This window comes from Diplodia seriata, assembly GCF_021436955.1.
Source record: "Diplodia seriata strain FDS-637 chromosome Unknown scaffold_1, whole genome shotgun sequence".
Lineage (NCBI taxonomy): Eukaryota > Fungi > Ascomycota > Dothideomycetes > Botryosphaeriales > Botryosphaeriaceae > Diplodia > Diplodia seriata.
The window spans coordinates 3840225-3853172 of record NW_027117308.1 but is presented as its reverse complement, the minus strand read 5'-3'; the positions used below and the strand labels follow the sequence as shown (position 1 = coordinate 3853172).

At 56.4% G+C, this 12948-nt stretch overlaps 4 protein-coding genes and 1 non-coding gene across 5 annotated transcripts; 3 read left to right on the top strand and 2 right to left on the bottom strand.

Moving 5' to 3' along the window:
- Positions 1-107: 107 nt before the first annotated feature.
- SLS55_001108 (uncharacterized protein) lies at positions 108-4508 on the top strand (the record flags this gene model as incomplete). Its single annotated transcript, XM_066772609.1, has 3 exons — positions 108-468; positions 519-4001; positions 4063-4508. The coding sequence occupies 3 exons, from the start codon at positions 108-110 to the stop codon at positions 4506-4508; spliced, it is 4290 nt and encodes a 1429-aa protein (XP_066637888.1).
- A 611-nt stretch (positions 4509-5119) lies between these two features.
- On the bottom strand, positions 5120-5202 carry SLS55_001107. The gene has a single exon. It is a non-coding gene; the product is annotated as a tRNA-Ala (tRNA).
- A 1279-nt stretch (positions 5203-6481) lies between these two features.
- On the bottom strand, positions 6482-7303 carry UBC6 (Ubiquitin-conjugating enzyme E2 6; the record flags this gene model as incomplete). The annotated part of the gene is made up of 1 exon (XM_066772608.1): positions 6482-7303. The coding sequence occupies one exon, from the start codon at positions 7301-7303 to the stop codon at positions 6482-6484; it is 822 nt and encodes a 273-aa protein (XP_066637887.1).
- A 548-nt stretch (positions 7304-7851) lies between these two features.
- Positions 7852-9527, top strand: SLS55_001105 (uncharacterized protein; the record flags this gene model as incomplete). The annotated part of the gene is made up of 4 exons (XM_066772607.1): positions 7852-7875; positions 7936-8052; positions 8103-8289; positions 8341-9527. 4 exons carry the CDS (start codon positions 7852-7854, stop codon positions 9525-9527), a joined length of 1515 nt encoding a protein of 504 aa, XP_066637886.1.
- Positions 9528-11013: 1486 nt separating this feature from the next.
- SLS55_001104 (uncharacterized protein) lies at positions 11014-12779 on the top strand (the record flags this gene model as incomplete). Its single annotated transcript, XM_066772606.1, has 4 exons — positions 11014-11217; positions 11332-11501; positions 11550-12540; positions 12609-12779. 4 exons carry the CDS (start codon positions 11014-11016, stop codon positions 12777-12779), a joined length of 1536 nt encoding a protein of 511 aa, XP_066637885.1.
- Positions 12780-12948: the final 169 nt, after the last annotated feature.

The following is a 12948-nucleotide window of genomic DNA, read 5'->3' as shown; positions in this document are numbered from 1 at the left end:
GTTGCTTCCTTGACCCGCGCGCGTCTCTGACAGCTCCCTCAGCGCGCCAACAATTATGCCCGCAGCGCCCACCCTCCGCTCCCCGCTGCGCTGAACTCGCCGAAACCATGGCCACCATGGAGCTCGACACCCAGAGCCGCTCGCGCAACGGTTCCATCGTCCCCGTCACCCACGCGCGCCCCACCGTCGCCGACCTGAACGGCGAGAACCACTATGCTCAGGTCGCGCGCAAGCACTGGCTGGACAGCTCCAAGCCGCCCAAGGTCCGCCCGCAGGTGGTCAAGGACGAGCTCTGGGCTGCCTTGGAAAAGGACGACTTCCCGTACGCCTCGCTGCTGATTCTGGAGAATCTGCAGCTGCTCGAGAAGTACCTGTGGCCGGGCTACACAGACGATGCGTCCAACCACCATGTCCTGCTGCTGGCCTTGCTCGTCAATGTCAAGCGCAGGGAGAACCTGGCCTCCTGGGGTAAGTCCGCGCCCTTCTGCTCCCATCGCATCCTGCTGACCTTGACAAAGAGCATTTCGCGACCAGGCCGACTGAGTTTTCGTCCTTTTTCCGCCGCATCCTCTCCATGACTATCGATGCCTCTCTTTCCTCCAAGATCCGCACCTACCTGATTTCCTTCGTCATCGGAGCCTTTCAATCCCTGGATAGTGGCCTGGTTCGCAAGGAATGCGCCCCGCTGGTGTCGATCGCCATTTGGCAAAACCTGCATAGTGAAGCTGCGCGGGAGGAAAGGCTGGAGAAAAATGTCATGCTGAGAAAGGCATGGAGGTCGGCCGGGAAGAAGTACGAGGCTGGCGACGAGGAGGTCAAGACGAAGCTGCGCTTCGAGCGCGCATGGCTTTATACCCTCCTTCTGGACTTCCTGAACAAGATCTACAACCCCGCCCGAGAGAACCTAGGCTACTGCGAGAGGTTCCTCGAGTTGCTAATTGATTTAGGGAGTCAACTTCCCACTCGTCGCTACGTCAACACAGTTCTGCACGACCTCAACCTCCTACCTGCCATCCAACTGTCTCCCTTGTACGCCGACGAGGAAAACGGGCTCTTCCGCGACTTGTGTGCTCTCCTCCGGCACTTCACCTTCTTCCCGATCGACGACCAGGTTGGCCAGCAGCAGTCTCCCGCAGAGTACCACCAGGCCCACTGCGCGAAACTGGCCAAGCTGCAGCGGACCGCAATCAAGCATTTCCCCTCGAAACTCACTATCCTGGCTCTGTCGAATTACAGTTCTTTGGATCAAAGAGCAGACCTTGAGGCTCACCTGGAAGTGCTGACCGAGGAGGAATTGGTTGGACTCTGCAAGTTACTGGGTTTTAGGACCGAATACCCTAAGTCCTCACTCGTAGTTCTGGATCGATCCTTTTTCACCGAGCTTATCGTTTCTGCTCATGAAAGGAAGCCGACATTCCAAGACTCTGTGAGGGAAATGACCATTCTTCCCACGGAGAGCACGCTCTATGAATCAACCTTCATCCGCAACGAAACCTACGATGGATCGCGACCATTGGCAATTCCGAAGTTGAACCTTCAGTACTTGACTCTTGGAGATTTCCTCTGGAGGTCATTTATCTTGCATCGCTGCGAGGCTTTCTACGAGATCAGGAAGGATATGGAGGACGTCATCAAGCGTCTCCAACGCAAGAATGTTCGGGGAACGGTGCAATTCGGCGGAAACTCCAGGATGGCACTGCCTATCGCAAAGCCTGCCATCACCGACGTTGCCCCCGCCAAGGTCGGAGAGACCTCTCCGTCGAAGGTGCAAGCAGAGGTAATCCTTGATGTTAGCCGCTTGAACTTTAACGTTCTCAAGGAATGGGAGTCACTACGCCCTGACGATGTTGTCTACCTTCTCTCCGTCGACCCTCCAGAGGATCCTCGCGCTATCAGAAACGGGGGCGGTCCCCTGACCGGTGCCGAACGGATTGGGTTACGCCATTTGCGGTGCGCTGAAGTCGTGCAAGTTCTGGATGAGAATGGACGGCACTTGCGTGAGAGGAGGAATGACCAAGAAGGGCAAGGACGCAGAGCTCGCCAGCGCCGAATCATCCTCAAGCTCGATAGTCTGGCATACCAAGAGGACATGGACCGTGTTGCAAAGGGTCACCCTAGCATCTACGACTCCATCAACTTGATAGTGCGCCGTCGGGGCCGGGAAAACAACTTCAAATCCATTCTGGAGTCTATCAGGCGCTTGACCCTCTCTGACCTCCCTGCCCCATCATGGCTACAGGAGGTTTTCCTGGGATACGGGGATCCCGCTGGTGCTACGTACAAGCGTTTGGCAAACCGGTTGAGGAAGATTGATTTCCGCGACACGTTCCTTAACTGGGGCCACCTTGTCTCCAGTCTGGAAGGCAAGGCCGTTGAACCTGTTGACGATACGAAAGGAAGTTTCGGACCACCGTATGTCCTGGAGTTCCCTGAGGAAGAGCCGCAAGAAGTCCCCGCGCGCCATTCCAAGAAGCGGAGACGAACCAAGGCCGGGGCACCAGAGCATGCCCAGGCCGCGCCCGAGGCTGTCCGTGTCTCTACGTATAAGCCACCGAATATGGGCCCCTATCTCACAGACGCGCCTAAGCTCAACACTGTACCATTCACGTCTGCCCAGACCGAGGCTATCACATCCGGTACCCAGCCAGGTCTGACCGTCATAGTTGGTCCTCCGGGTACCGGCAAGACCGACGTTGCAACGCAGATTATCAACAACATCTATCACAACTTCCCCAGCCAACGGACATTGCTCATCGCCCACAGCAACCAGGCACTGAACCAGCTGTTCCAAAAGATTGTCGCTCTCGACATTGATGAGAGGCATCTGCTTCGCCTTGGCCATGGTGAGGAGGAGCTGGAGACGGAGGTCAGTTACAGTAAACACGGTCGGGTGGACTCCTTCCGCGAGATTGGTACGCGGTATCTAGCGGAGGTGGATCGACTGGCTGCCAACTTCAACGCTCCCGGTGCACACGGGCAATCATGTGAAACAGCTGGCTACTTCAACTCGGTCTATGTCCACCCTGCATGGACAAAGTACTGGAATGCAGTCGAGTCTGGTGAGTTGAGTGACGAGGACTTAGTCGCCGAGTTCCCCTTCCATCATTATTTCTCCAATGCGCCGCAACCGCTCTTCCCTCATGGCGCCTCCCGGGAGGCTCTTATGGAGATCGCCGCTGGATGCTACCGTCATGTCGAGAAGATCTTCTCGGAGCTCGAAGACATCCGCCCGTTCGAGATTCTGCGAAGCCCGAGAGACAGTGCAAACTACCTCTTGGTGAAGGAAGCTAGGATTGTTGCTATGACGTCTACCCACGCAGCTATGAGGCGGCAGGAGATTGCGAACCTCGGATTCCACTACGATAATGTAATCATGGAGGAAGCCGCACAAATTACCGAGATCGAAAACTTCATCCCTCTTGCACTGCAGAACCCGAAGGAGGGCGAGTTGCCCTTGCAAAGAGTAGTCTTGTGCGGCGACCATCTCCAGAACTCGCCGGTGGTACAGAACCTTGCCTTCAGGCAATACGCCAACCTTGAACAGTCGCTTTTCCTTAGACTAGTCAGGCTCGGCGTGCCTACAATCATGCTAGACCAGCAAGGTCGTGCAAGGTCCAGTCTAGCAGAACTCTACAAGTGGCGGTATCCCAAGCTGGACAACCTTCCCACCGTCGAATCGAGTCCGGAATTCCAAACTGCCAACGCTGGTTTCCGCTTCGATTACCAGTTCATCAACGTGCCTGACTACAAGGGCCGTGGTGAGATGGAGCCGACGCCGCACTTCATCCAAAACTTGGGCGAGGCGGAATACGCAGTCGCTCTCTACATGTACATGCGCCTACTCGGTTATCCAGCATCCAAGATTTCCATCTTGACAACATACGCCGGCCAGAGGGCCCTCATCAGAGATGTCCTATCCCACCGGTGTGCCAAAAACAGACTCTTCGGCATGCCCAGGATCGTGACGACGGTCGACAAGTACCAGGGCGAGCAGAACGACTGTAAGTTTTACCAAGCCAATGTCAGGTCCAAGGCAACCTCCTTTTTCCTAACAAGATGCAGATGTCATCCTCTCCCTCGTCCGCACCGCCCGGGTTGGTTACCTCCGTGACATCCGCCGCCTCACCGTGGCGCTCTCTCGCGCACGTCTCGGTCTCTACATCCTCGGTCGCCGCGAGGTGTTCGAGGCCAGTTACGAGCTCAAGCCCGCCTTCGACATCCTGCTCCAGCGCCCAGACAAGCTCGGCCTCGTCACGAACGAGATGTTCCCGACGACCCGTGCCCTACATGACGAGCCGCAGGCGACGGAGATGGAGGGTGTCGAGCACTTGGGCCAATACGTGTTCGAGATGACGCAGGCGAAGGTGGCGGCGCTAAAGGCTAATGGAGGCGTGCTGCCGCCAGTCGAGCAGATACCGAAGGATGAGGATATGGACGTGGATGAGGTTGGTGAAGAGGAGGTGGCGGATGACGATGGGCCGGATGATGACGAGGAAGCAGAGGCTTAGAGAAGTTTTCCTGGAAATAGTCGTCATCTGGCTCGTGGTTTTTGAGCCTTGTTGTTTTTGCTTTTCAGCTCGCCTGACGGACAGCGTGGTATATGGGTTGATGATGCGTGATTTAGGGGTTCCAAGGATACCATGGGACGATTGTAAGAAGAAAAGACATAACTCTTTCCCTGATAAAGTAAAATGCGCACAAAGCTGCACGTGTGCCGTTCAATGCCTGACAGTATTTCACCGGGCCTGCTTTCGTTAATCCTTTGACCGGTTATGCATAGGTTGCATTCCTTCCGGGAACTACCTTGTTATTCTGCTTGTCCTACGTGTCCTACGCTTTGCTTTTCGTGCTCTTCATACTGCTTAGCCTAATCGTAATCGCTCTGCTCTTCAACATCACAATGCTGTCGCCAACATTATGTTTAAACGTCGCTTGCTTCGCTTATTTGCTTTAATGATTGCCAAAATAAAGCAAGGAAAAGAAACAACAGCCGTAGGTAATCTAATGACCAGCATCAGCTATATTAAAAAATGAAAGCAACCCCAAAAAGAAAAAAAAATATGATGTGGACGAATTGGGGATCGCTGCGGTATTTATTAGCATGTTGTTGATGCAAGTGTATTTGTGTGGATCGAACTTACAACCCAAGACCTCTCGCATTTCGAGTTGATACTGCAAAGCGAGCGCTCTACCACTGAGCCTAGTTATTTGTTAGAATTTGGTCGAGATCAGATTGAAACATGGTCAAACTCACTATACGCCCTGATGGATGACCATATCGCAGCGTGTTAATTTATAGTTTAATTTTCGTTCTCGAGGCTGAACCCACTGCATGCTGAGTTCCTCACTGCTAGGAGCGAAATGTGGGGCTGGAACCGCGACACAGAATTCCATCTCCCATATTCGCAACCAGCCATGTGAGCAGTATTCGCCCACTAATCAAAAGAAGGAACCCCTGTAGCAAACTTTTGCGTGCCCGCTTAAATCATTTTCTCGCACCCTTTACCGGCCCCCGTCCCCCCTTTGAGTTGATCACATCCTTACTCGAACCAAGCCCTTCGAATATCATCGGCATTATTCTAGCTTTCCAGCGGTCTTCAGTCCTAGTCTCCTAAACTAGTAACGTCTTTCACCGGGTTATGGGACATACCGGGTTATGGGACAGCCAACAAGAGAGCCAGATTGAGTCGCTTAGTATTGGCATCCGAAGAAAATCCACGATTCACACCGCAGCATTTGGTGGGCTGTCCCATAACCCGGTCTGTCCCATAACCTGGTGAAAGACGTTACAGGTTTTGAGTCTTCTTCGCCGAATGGGGAGTATGGTCTCCACTCCGAAGAAGACCCGTCACTGCTCTGGTTCTCGTTGGCTTTCCTCTTCCCTTAATCAAGACCTTTGGTCTTTTTCGCGAGGCTAGGTGGGAGCATTGCCTTCTATCCAGTTTGTTTGGGCTTTATCCCTATGAGCCTCTTCGCGAGGCGTACAGCCTTGGCCAGAGAAATCTCTGTCTTGTTTGATCCGGCGTGCGACCTAAATGTTAAGCTGGTCGTAGACAATGTTGATGCCTGAATTAGCACATCTTACATCACAAAGGATCACGCTCAAGCTTCTCAGGCCACAGAAGAGTCCATGTTTCGTGTTTTCACATGTGGCATTTCTTGTTCTTCCCTCTAGAAAAATGTTCTAATGCCCGGTGACAGTAATGCTGAAGCAAGTAGACGACCCTTTGATGAAGTGGGCAATCTGGCCATCGCTTTGCCAAGTCAGAGCTATGTGTGGTAGTCCGGAACGGACCTATCGGCATTATAATAGCTAAAACAGCAAACGCCGGGTGCTTGAGAGCATGCGAGTGAGAAGAGGCGGCAGAGGAATTGCAGTACCGAAACGCCCCATGACAGTTACCATCCAGGTGAATCCAAACGCCTTACCCGCTTCCAATACAGAATGAATTACCGCCACAAGATCGTGTTGTCCTTGCGCTCAAGAGGTCTCAACGCCGAGGACGCGGGTGACCAGAACATAGCCAAACAGGAAAGCAGCACCGATAATGTACTTGTTGCGGCTCAGCCAACCTTGACCGGCCTCCCGGGCGACCTGGCCTCCCTCGACAACAGCACCCAAGCTGCCGCTGCCGACTGGGCGTCTCCGCAGGGCAGCGGCCTCAGGGGCGCATGCGGGGTGGCCATCAACCTGCGGCGCCTGGGGCATGCCGGTGGCGGGGTCGATCTTGTTCTCCTTCATCCAGCGCCAGTTCTCAGCATCGAGCTCAGGCCACTCCTGACGGAACTTGGCCCCACCGTCTCCAGCCTTGATGGCGCCGGCGCCGCCGGCCTTGGGACGAGTTGAGGCTGCGTGCGAACCGCCGCCGGTGGAGTTCCACCAGCGGGACCTGCTGGCGAACAGCTTGCGCTCGGCATCAGAGGCACGGACGCTGCCGGTGGTCATCTCCTCACTGGTCATGAAACTCATCAGGCCGATAAGGATGGTGCTGACCTCCCAGGCCGGGTTGAAGCTCTTGGGGTGGAAGTCGGAAATGCTAAGGCAAAGGCGGGTCGAAGGCTGGAAGCGTCCGGAGGGCGTGTGCATGCGGATGGCGGGCGGAGCGAAAGGATAGTCGGGAGGGAACATGAGGGTGCCCCAGTACTGGCCGCCATCGTAGGGAGTGCTGGGCGGGCCGGTGAGAACGTAGTGCCACTCGAGAATGTTGGACTCGGAGGGGTGGGCGACGATGTACGGCGGCGGGTTCTGGGAGATAGTCTTGTACTCGCGCGTCAAGCGCTTTGTGGCCTGGGGGGTGGCCATGGCGGGTGGATGGCGGGAGCGGGAGGGGCGGTGGGCGGATGGTTCTCTGCGCAAAGCGTCGTGGGGTTCGACGGGGCAGCGGAGCAGAGAGTGGCAGGCAAAGAAGGACGCAACGGAATGGCGGGCGAGAAGGAGTGGAAGGTGTCGGGTGGAGGCGCGGGCGCAGCTGGACGAAGTAAGCAAGAAGTGTAAGGGCCGGAGGCGGAGCGCATGATGAATGGGCGAAGCCCCGAACCCGAGCGCCAAGCCAGCCGCTGCCTACGGACTACTGTGGCCGTCAAACCCGCACCGCCGCGCGCAAGCAGACAAAGCAAACGGAATGCGCCCTGATCCCGGCATCCAATCGCCCTTTGGCCTGCAGCAAGAGCCGCGGCTGCTGCGCAGACAACGAGCTACGTAATCCTGCTCGGACCGCGCTAGCAGTCGGCTCGCGCTCGGGCGCCAAGCCGGCGCGCGACAGCTGCTCTGCTGCCCTCAGCGTCACCACCACTCCCGCCGCATCAGACCACAGCCCGCATTCCCCCACTGCACAGCAGCCCGCGAGCCCAATGGCGTCGCCCCAGGACGACCATGTGCGTCGCTCCACTCTGCCCCTGCCCACCCCCCAGCGCGCCTGCTGACCCGCCGCCCAGGTGTTCGAGAAGCTGAAGCAAAAAGTCGACCCGGCCGAGCTTCAGCGGCGCCAGCACGAAGTCAACGAGCGGATAGCCGCCCAGTATGAGAGGGCAGTCGCTCGCCAGGCCGAGCTGGTTTGCCTTGCCCCGCCTTGCCGCTCCAATGCCTCTGCTGACCATTCCAGGTCGGCGCCAATTTCACGCTGCCCGTGACCGTCTCGTCCGTCCGCGTCCTCCACGCAAAGCACACCCGCCATGCCTTCCTCGAGCGCGTCTTCAGCCCGTTGCTCAATGCCAACAAGGAGGCTTCGTACACGCTGGAGGATGCGCTTGCGGACATTGGCGGCGCCGTCAACAAGCTCGAGAGATTTGGTCGGTCCAAACCGCCCCAGCGCAATGCTCTTGGATGCTGACGCCGGCTAGACATTTTCAAATCTCCCATTTCCGTCTACGTTGACAGACCCGACAAGTCCAACCCGAGCACTACGCCGACCGACATTGACGTTTACCTGCACGCCCGCGAGCGCTCTCGCTACACCATCAAAACCGGAACAGAGGCCGGATCTGCCGAGGGTTCCGCTTATGCGAGCGCCCAGCTGCGCAACTTGTTCGGCGGTGCCGAGTCGCTGAATGCCCACGCCTCGGCTGGCACCCGTACCCGCTCGGCCTACTCGGCTTATTTCGACACTCCCGTCCTCAGCAACCCGGATCTGCGCTGGGAGATCGGCGGTCTTGCAAGCTCGACGTTGAAGAGCTGGGCCAGCCACGAGGAGGTGCTCAAGGGAGGATCAACTAAGCTTAAGTGGCAGAGCTCCGGCGGCCACCGTCACGAACTCGCCTACTCCGGCTTCTGGAGACAGATTACCGGCCTTGCAGCAACCGCTTCGCCCACCGTCCGTGCTGATGCTGGAGACTCGTTCAAGTCAAGCGTATCGCACACGTACACGCTGGACCGCCGCGATTTCCCGCTCCTCCCTTCGCGCGGCTATCTCCTCAAGACTGTGGCCGAACTCGCCGGTGGCCCGCTCAAGGGTGACGTCGGCTTTGGCAAATTTGAGGTGGAATCGCAAGCCGCTCTGCCCTTCCCTCCTGTTCCTGGTGTTGCCCTCACCACCAGCTTCCGCGCCGGGCTGCTCCACCCGTTCGTCGATGGTGCCGGCAAGCCGACTCCTTCCCGGATCAACGATCGCTTCCAGCTGGGCGGCCCTACCGATATCCGGGGTTTCCGGCTCGCAGGTCTCGGTCCCCGTGACGGACCGGATGCCGTTGGCGGCGATGCCTATGCCGCGGGCAGTGCAAGCCTTATGTTGCCGCTCCCGCGCGTTGGCGCTGAGACACCACTCCGCCTCCAAGCCTTCGTCAACGCCGGACGTCTGCTCGCTCTGAAGGAGAGGAAAGACAGCGAAGGAAATGCTGACGTGACGGAAAGTCTAAAGGCGACGCTGGAGGAACTGAAGAACGGGCTTCCAAGCGCTGCAGCTGGTGTTGGACTAGTGTATGCGCACCCGGTAGCAAGGTTTGAGGTCAACTTCTCGCTGCCATTGGTGCTGCGCAAGGGCGAGCAGGGAAGGAAAGGAGTGCATTTTGGCGTTGGCATCGAATTCATGTAGAAAGCGGTCGGCTGTATGATAAAGCAAGAAAGAAACAGCAAATTTTCAGTTCACCCACCCGGAGAAGCCTCAGCAATACTACGCCGCGAGCCACGTGGGCCACGAAAAGAAGAAAATGTCGGGCCGCCGATGATGACAACTCCATGCGCAACCACGTGGCTTCGTCACGAGCTTCAGGACGCATGTCATTCGACAGTGGGAACTGCAACATGGAGGTAATCGACGGGGTCAAGGGAGTGTCTTCAGATTCGCAATTACGCGTGAGCATCAGCAGCACATCCCAACTCATCAACATTGCCGCCACCGCTTATGCCGAGCAAGTTTTGAGAGACTCAGCCCCTGCCTCAATGGGCAACCCGCGTTCCCCGTGGGGAACCAAGCCAGCCACCGCATACGGCGGAGCGTGGCGCCAAGAGGATCCAAGATCTCCGCCTCCGCTACTAGTGCCTGGCATTCCATCCGATCCGGGACTCTGGTACGGCACGACAGCTTGGTGCGGGGTCGCCGCAACTTGGCGTGTGGGTGATATCCGGGGTGCGGATTGGGGCCCAGATGCCGTGCAACGTGGATTCGAGATTCACGCGTGGTGTCCAATTCGCGCGCCACGAGCTGACCTCTACTGGAACGCCTCCCCCGGAATACATACATAGCGGCTTGTGTTATTGCTCCCGTGCGGCATTTTTCTGGACGATAGCTCTGGACAATTTGTCGGTAGTTATGAGGTGTTTGACACGGCTGCCGAGTCAGCGCCTAGAGCCTGTTGGCCAATCATGTTTTGTCCCGACTACGCTTGCGTGCGTTTCCACGAGGGTTCGCATACCACTGACTCCCCCCGAGCTTGGCTCATCTGTTATGGCTCAGAAATGTCTTGCATGCTCGCTGAAACGCGTTGACTGTGGATCTAGGGCAACTGTTCTCAGTGCAGAGACCAGGCTCTGCAGGTGTGCCTCACGTTGTGAACCGCAGCTTAACGGCAAACGCATAGTAAAGCACACTGCAAGTAGGCATAAGAATCCTTCGGGCCTGTTCTGATACGACATTAACGCCGATAGATTCCGCAAGCGTCGGCACGCCGAAGGAGAGCCAGAAGCAGAACCGGGACAAGCCACGCCTCTTTACTTGGCCCCGTCTGCCTGACGTCGAGGGCCATCGCGTGTAGATAGACGGGTGTGACATTGGGGCAGCTTCCAAGCAAACGCCCAGCTGTTGACCCCGCACCTTGCCCACCTCTATGGAAGTTTCATTCTCATCATTCCAAAGATGCTTTTCCGCCGCCGTACGTGGCTTGTCCGAGCGGGACTTCCTTGGCCATTGGGCGGAGCAGAGAGAGATAGGTAGCCAGTGCCCCAAAACTATATATTTCGTCTTGACTTCCGTTGTTGTAAGGCAGGGACGCTCGTTTTTTGAGCCTTCTGCAAGCCTGGGTTTAGCTGTTTACCTTTTGTTCTTCTCCCAAACACCACCTCACAATCTCCAGATCTCCGCCATGTCGGACCCAATCATGGAGAAGAAACAGGCACACCATACAGAACACATCGAAGACTTTGATGAGGAGAAGCTCAAAACACAGGAGACCGGAAAACATGATTATTCCGGTGCTGCTAAGAAGACCGATCCGGTGGAGATTGCCTTGGTCAGGAAACTGGACCGTTGGATCATGGCAAGTGTCCGATCTGTCACTGAACTTACGGTGCACCCGCTGACCTTAGGGAGCCTATGCTTTGGTCCATGTACTGGCTCAATTATCTTGACGTAAGTCTCGTGGCATTCGCTCCCTAGCTTCGAAGTTGCTGATAGAAGATAGCGAAATGCAATTGCGCTTGCCCGGCTCAACAACCTGGAAGAAGACCTCGGTTTGACCGGTACTCAGTATCAAACCTGCGTCAGCATCCTCTTTGTTGGCTACCTGCTTGGTCAGGTTCCCAGCAACATGTTCCTGACGCGTACTCGCCCTTCATGGTACATGGGATCTTGGTATGTCGTATCCCGGGCATCTATGATTGATAGCTACTGACTCATTAGCAGCATGATGCTTTGGGCCGTCGTCTCAGCTTTGACGGCCTTGTCAAAGGACTTCAAAGGCTTGCTCCTCACAAGGTTTTTCCTCGGTGTCACAGAAGCCCCATATTACCCTGGCGCCCTCTACATGCTCAGCATCTTCTACACCCGTAAGGAGATTGCCACTCGCATCAGCATCCTCTATACCGGCAACATCCTGGCCACCGCTTTCGCTGGCCTGATCGCCGCCGGCATCTTCCACGGAATGGATGATCTCGGCGGCATCTCCGGCTGGCGCTGGCTGTTCATTCTACAGGGCATCGTCACGTTCGTCATCGCCGTCGTCGGCTGCTTTGTCCTCCCCGACTTTCCACACAACACCAAATGGCTTACTCCCGACGAAAGGCTCCTTGCCACGGCCAGGATCGAGAGAGACACTGTCGGTCTGAAGGGCAAGGGGAGCCCTTGGGATGGCTTCATGCAGGCGGCCAAGGATCCCAAGGTCTGGCTCTTTGCCTTCATGCAGCACCAGCACTTGGCCGCCAACGGCTTCAAAAACTTCGTAAGCACGCCGATCGCCCCAGAGAGGTTGGCTGGAACCCACGCAAGATTCGAAAGGCTGACAACTCCCCGCCTTCTAACCAAACAGTTCCCCACGGTCGTTGAGACCCTCGGCTTCAACACGACCATCACCCTCGTCCTCACCTGCCCGCCCTACGTCATCGCCGGCGCCATCTCAATTCTCGTGTCGTGGTCGTCGGGCCACTTCAACGAGCGCACCTGGCACATCACAGCCTCCAAGCTCGTCGCCATCACCGGGTTCGCGCTGGGTGCCGCGACGATGAACATGGGCGCTCGCTACTTCGCCATGGTTGTCTTTGCCACGGGCACCTACGGCGTCAACTCCATCGTGCTCGGCTGGGTCGGGTCAACTTGTGGCCAGACGCCCGAGAAGAAGGCCGTGGCGCTGAGTATTGTTAATACTGTGGCGAACATATCGTTCATTTGGACGCCCGTAAGTAGTGATGCTTTTCTCTCTCCTGGTTGTATGATACATTGTTCGCTAACGAGCACTACATACAGTATCTTTGGTACGACGAGGATGCGCCACGGTACGCCGTCGCCATGGGGTCGAGCGCCGGCTTCAGTTTCTTGTGCTTCGCCTGCGCATGGGTCATGAAATTTGTCCTCAAGCGCAAGAACAAGAAGATGAGGCAATCTCAGGACGAGACGATGCTCTTCTACGCCTACTAAAGCTGATCGAGGCAGAGAATGCATTGAAAACGGCACTCTGGTAGAACATCTCATAGGCTAGAATGGACATGAGTGTGTGACTTACATAAATACATTGGCAGATTTCCATCTGAAGAAACAATCAAAGATCCACTGGTTCTAGGCGCATCTCCTGTATGTGAGTTCTTCG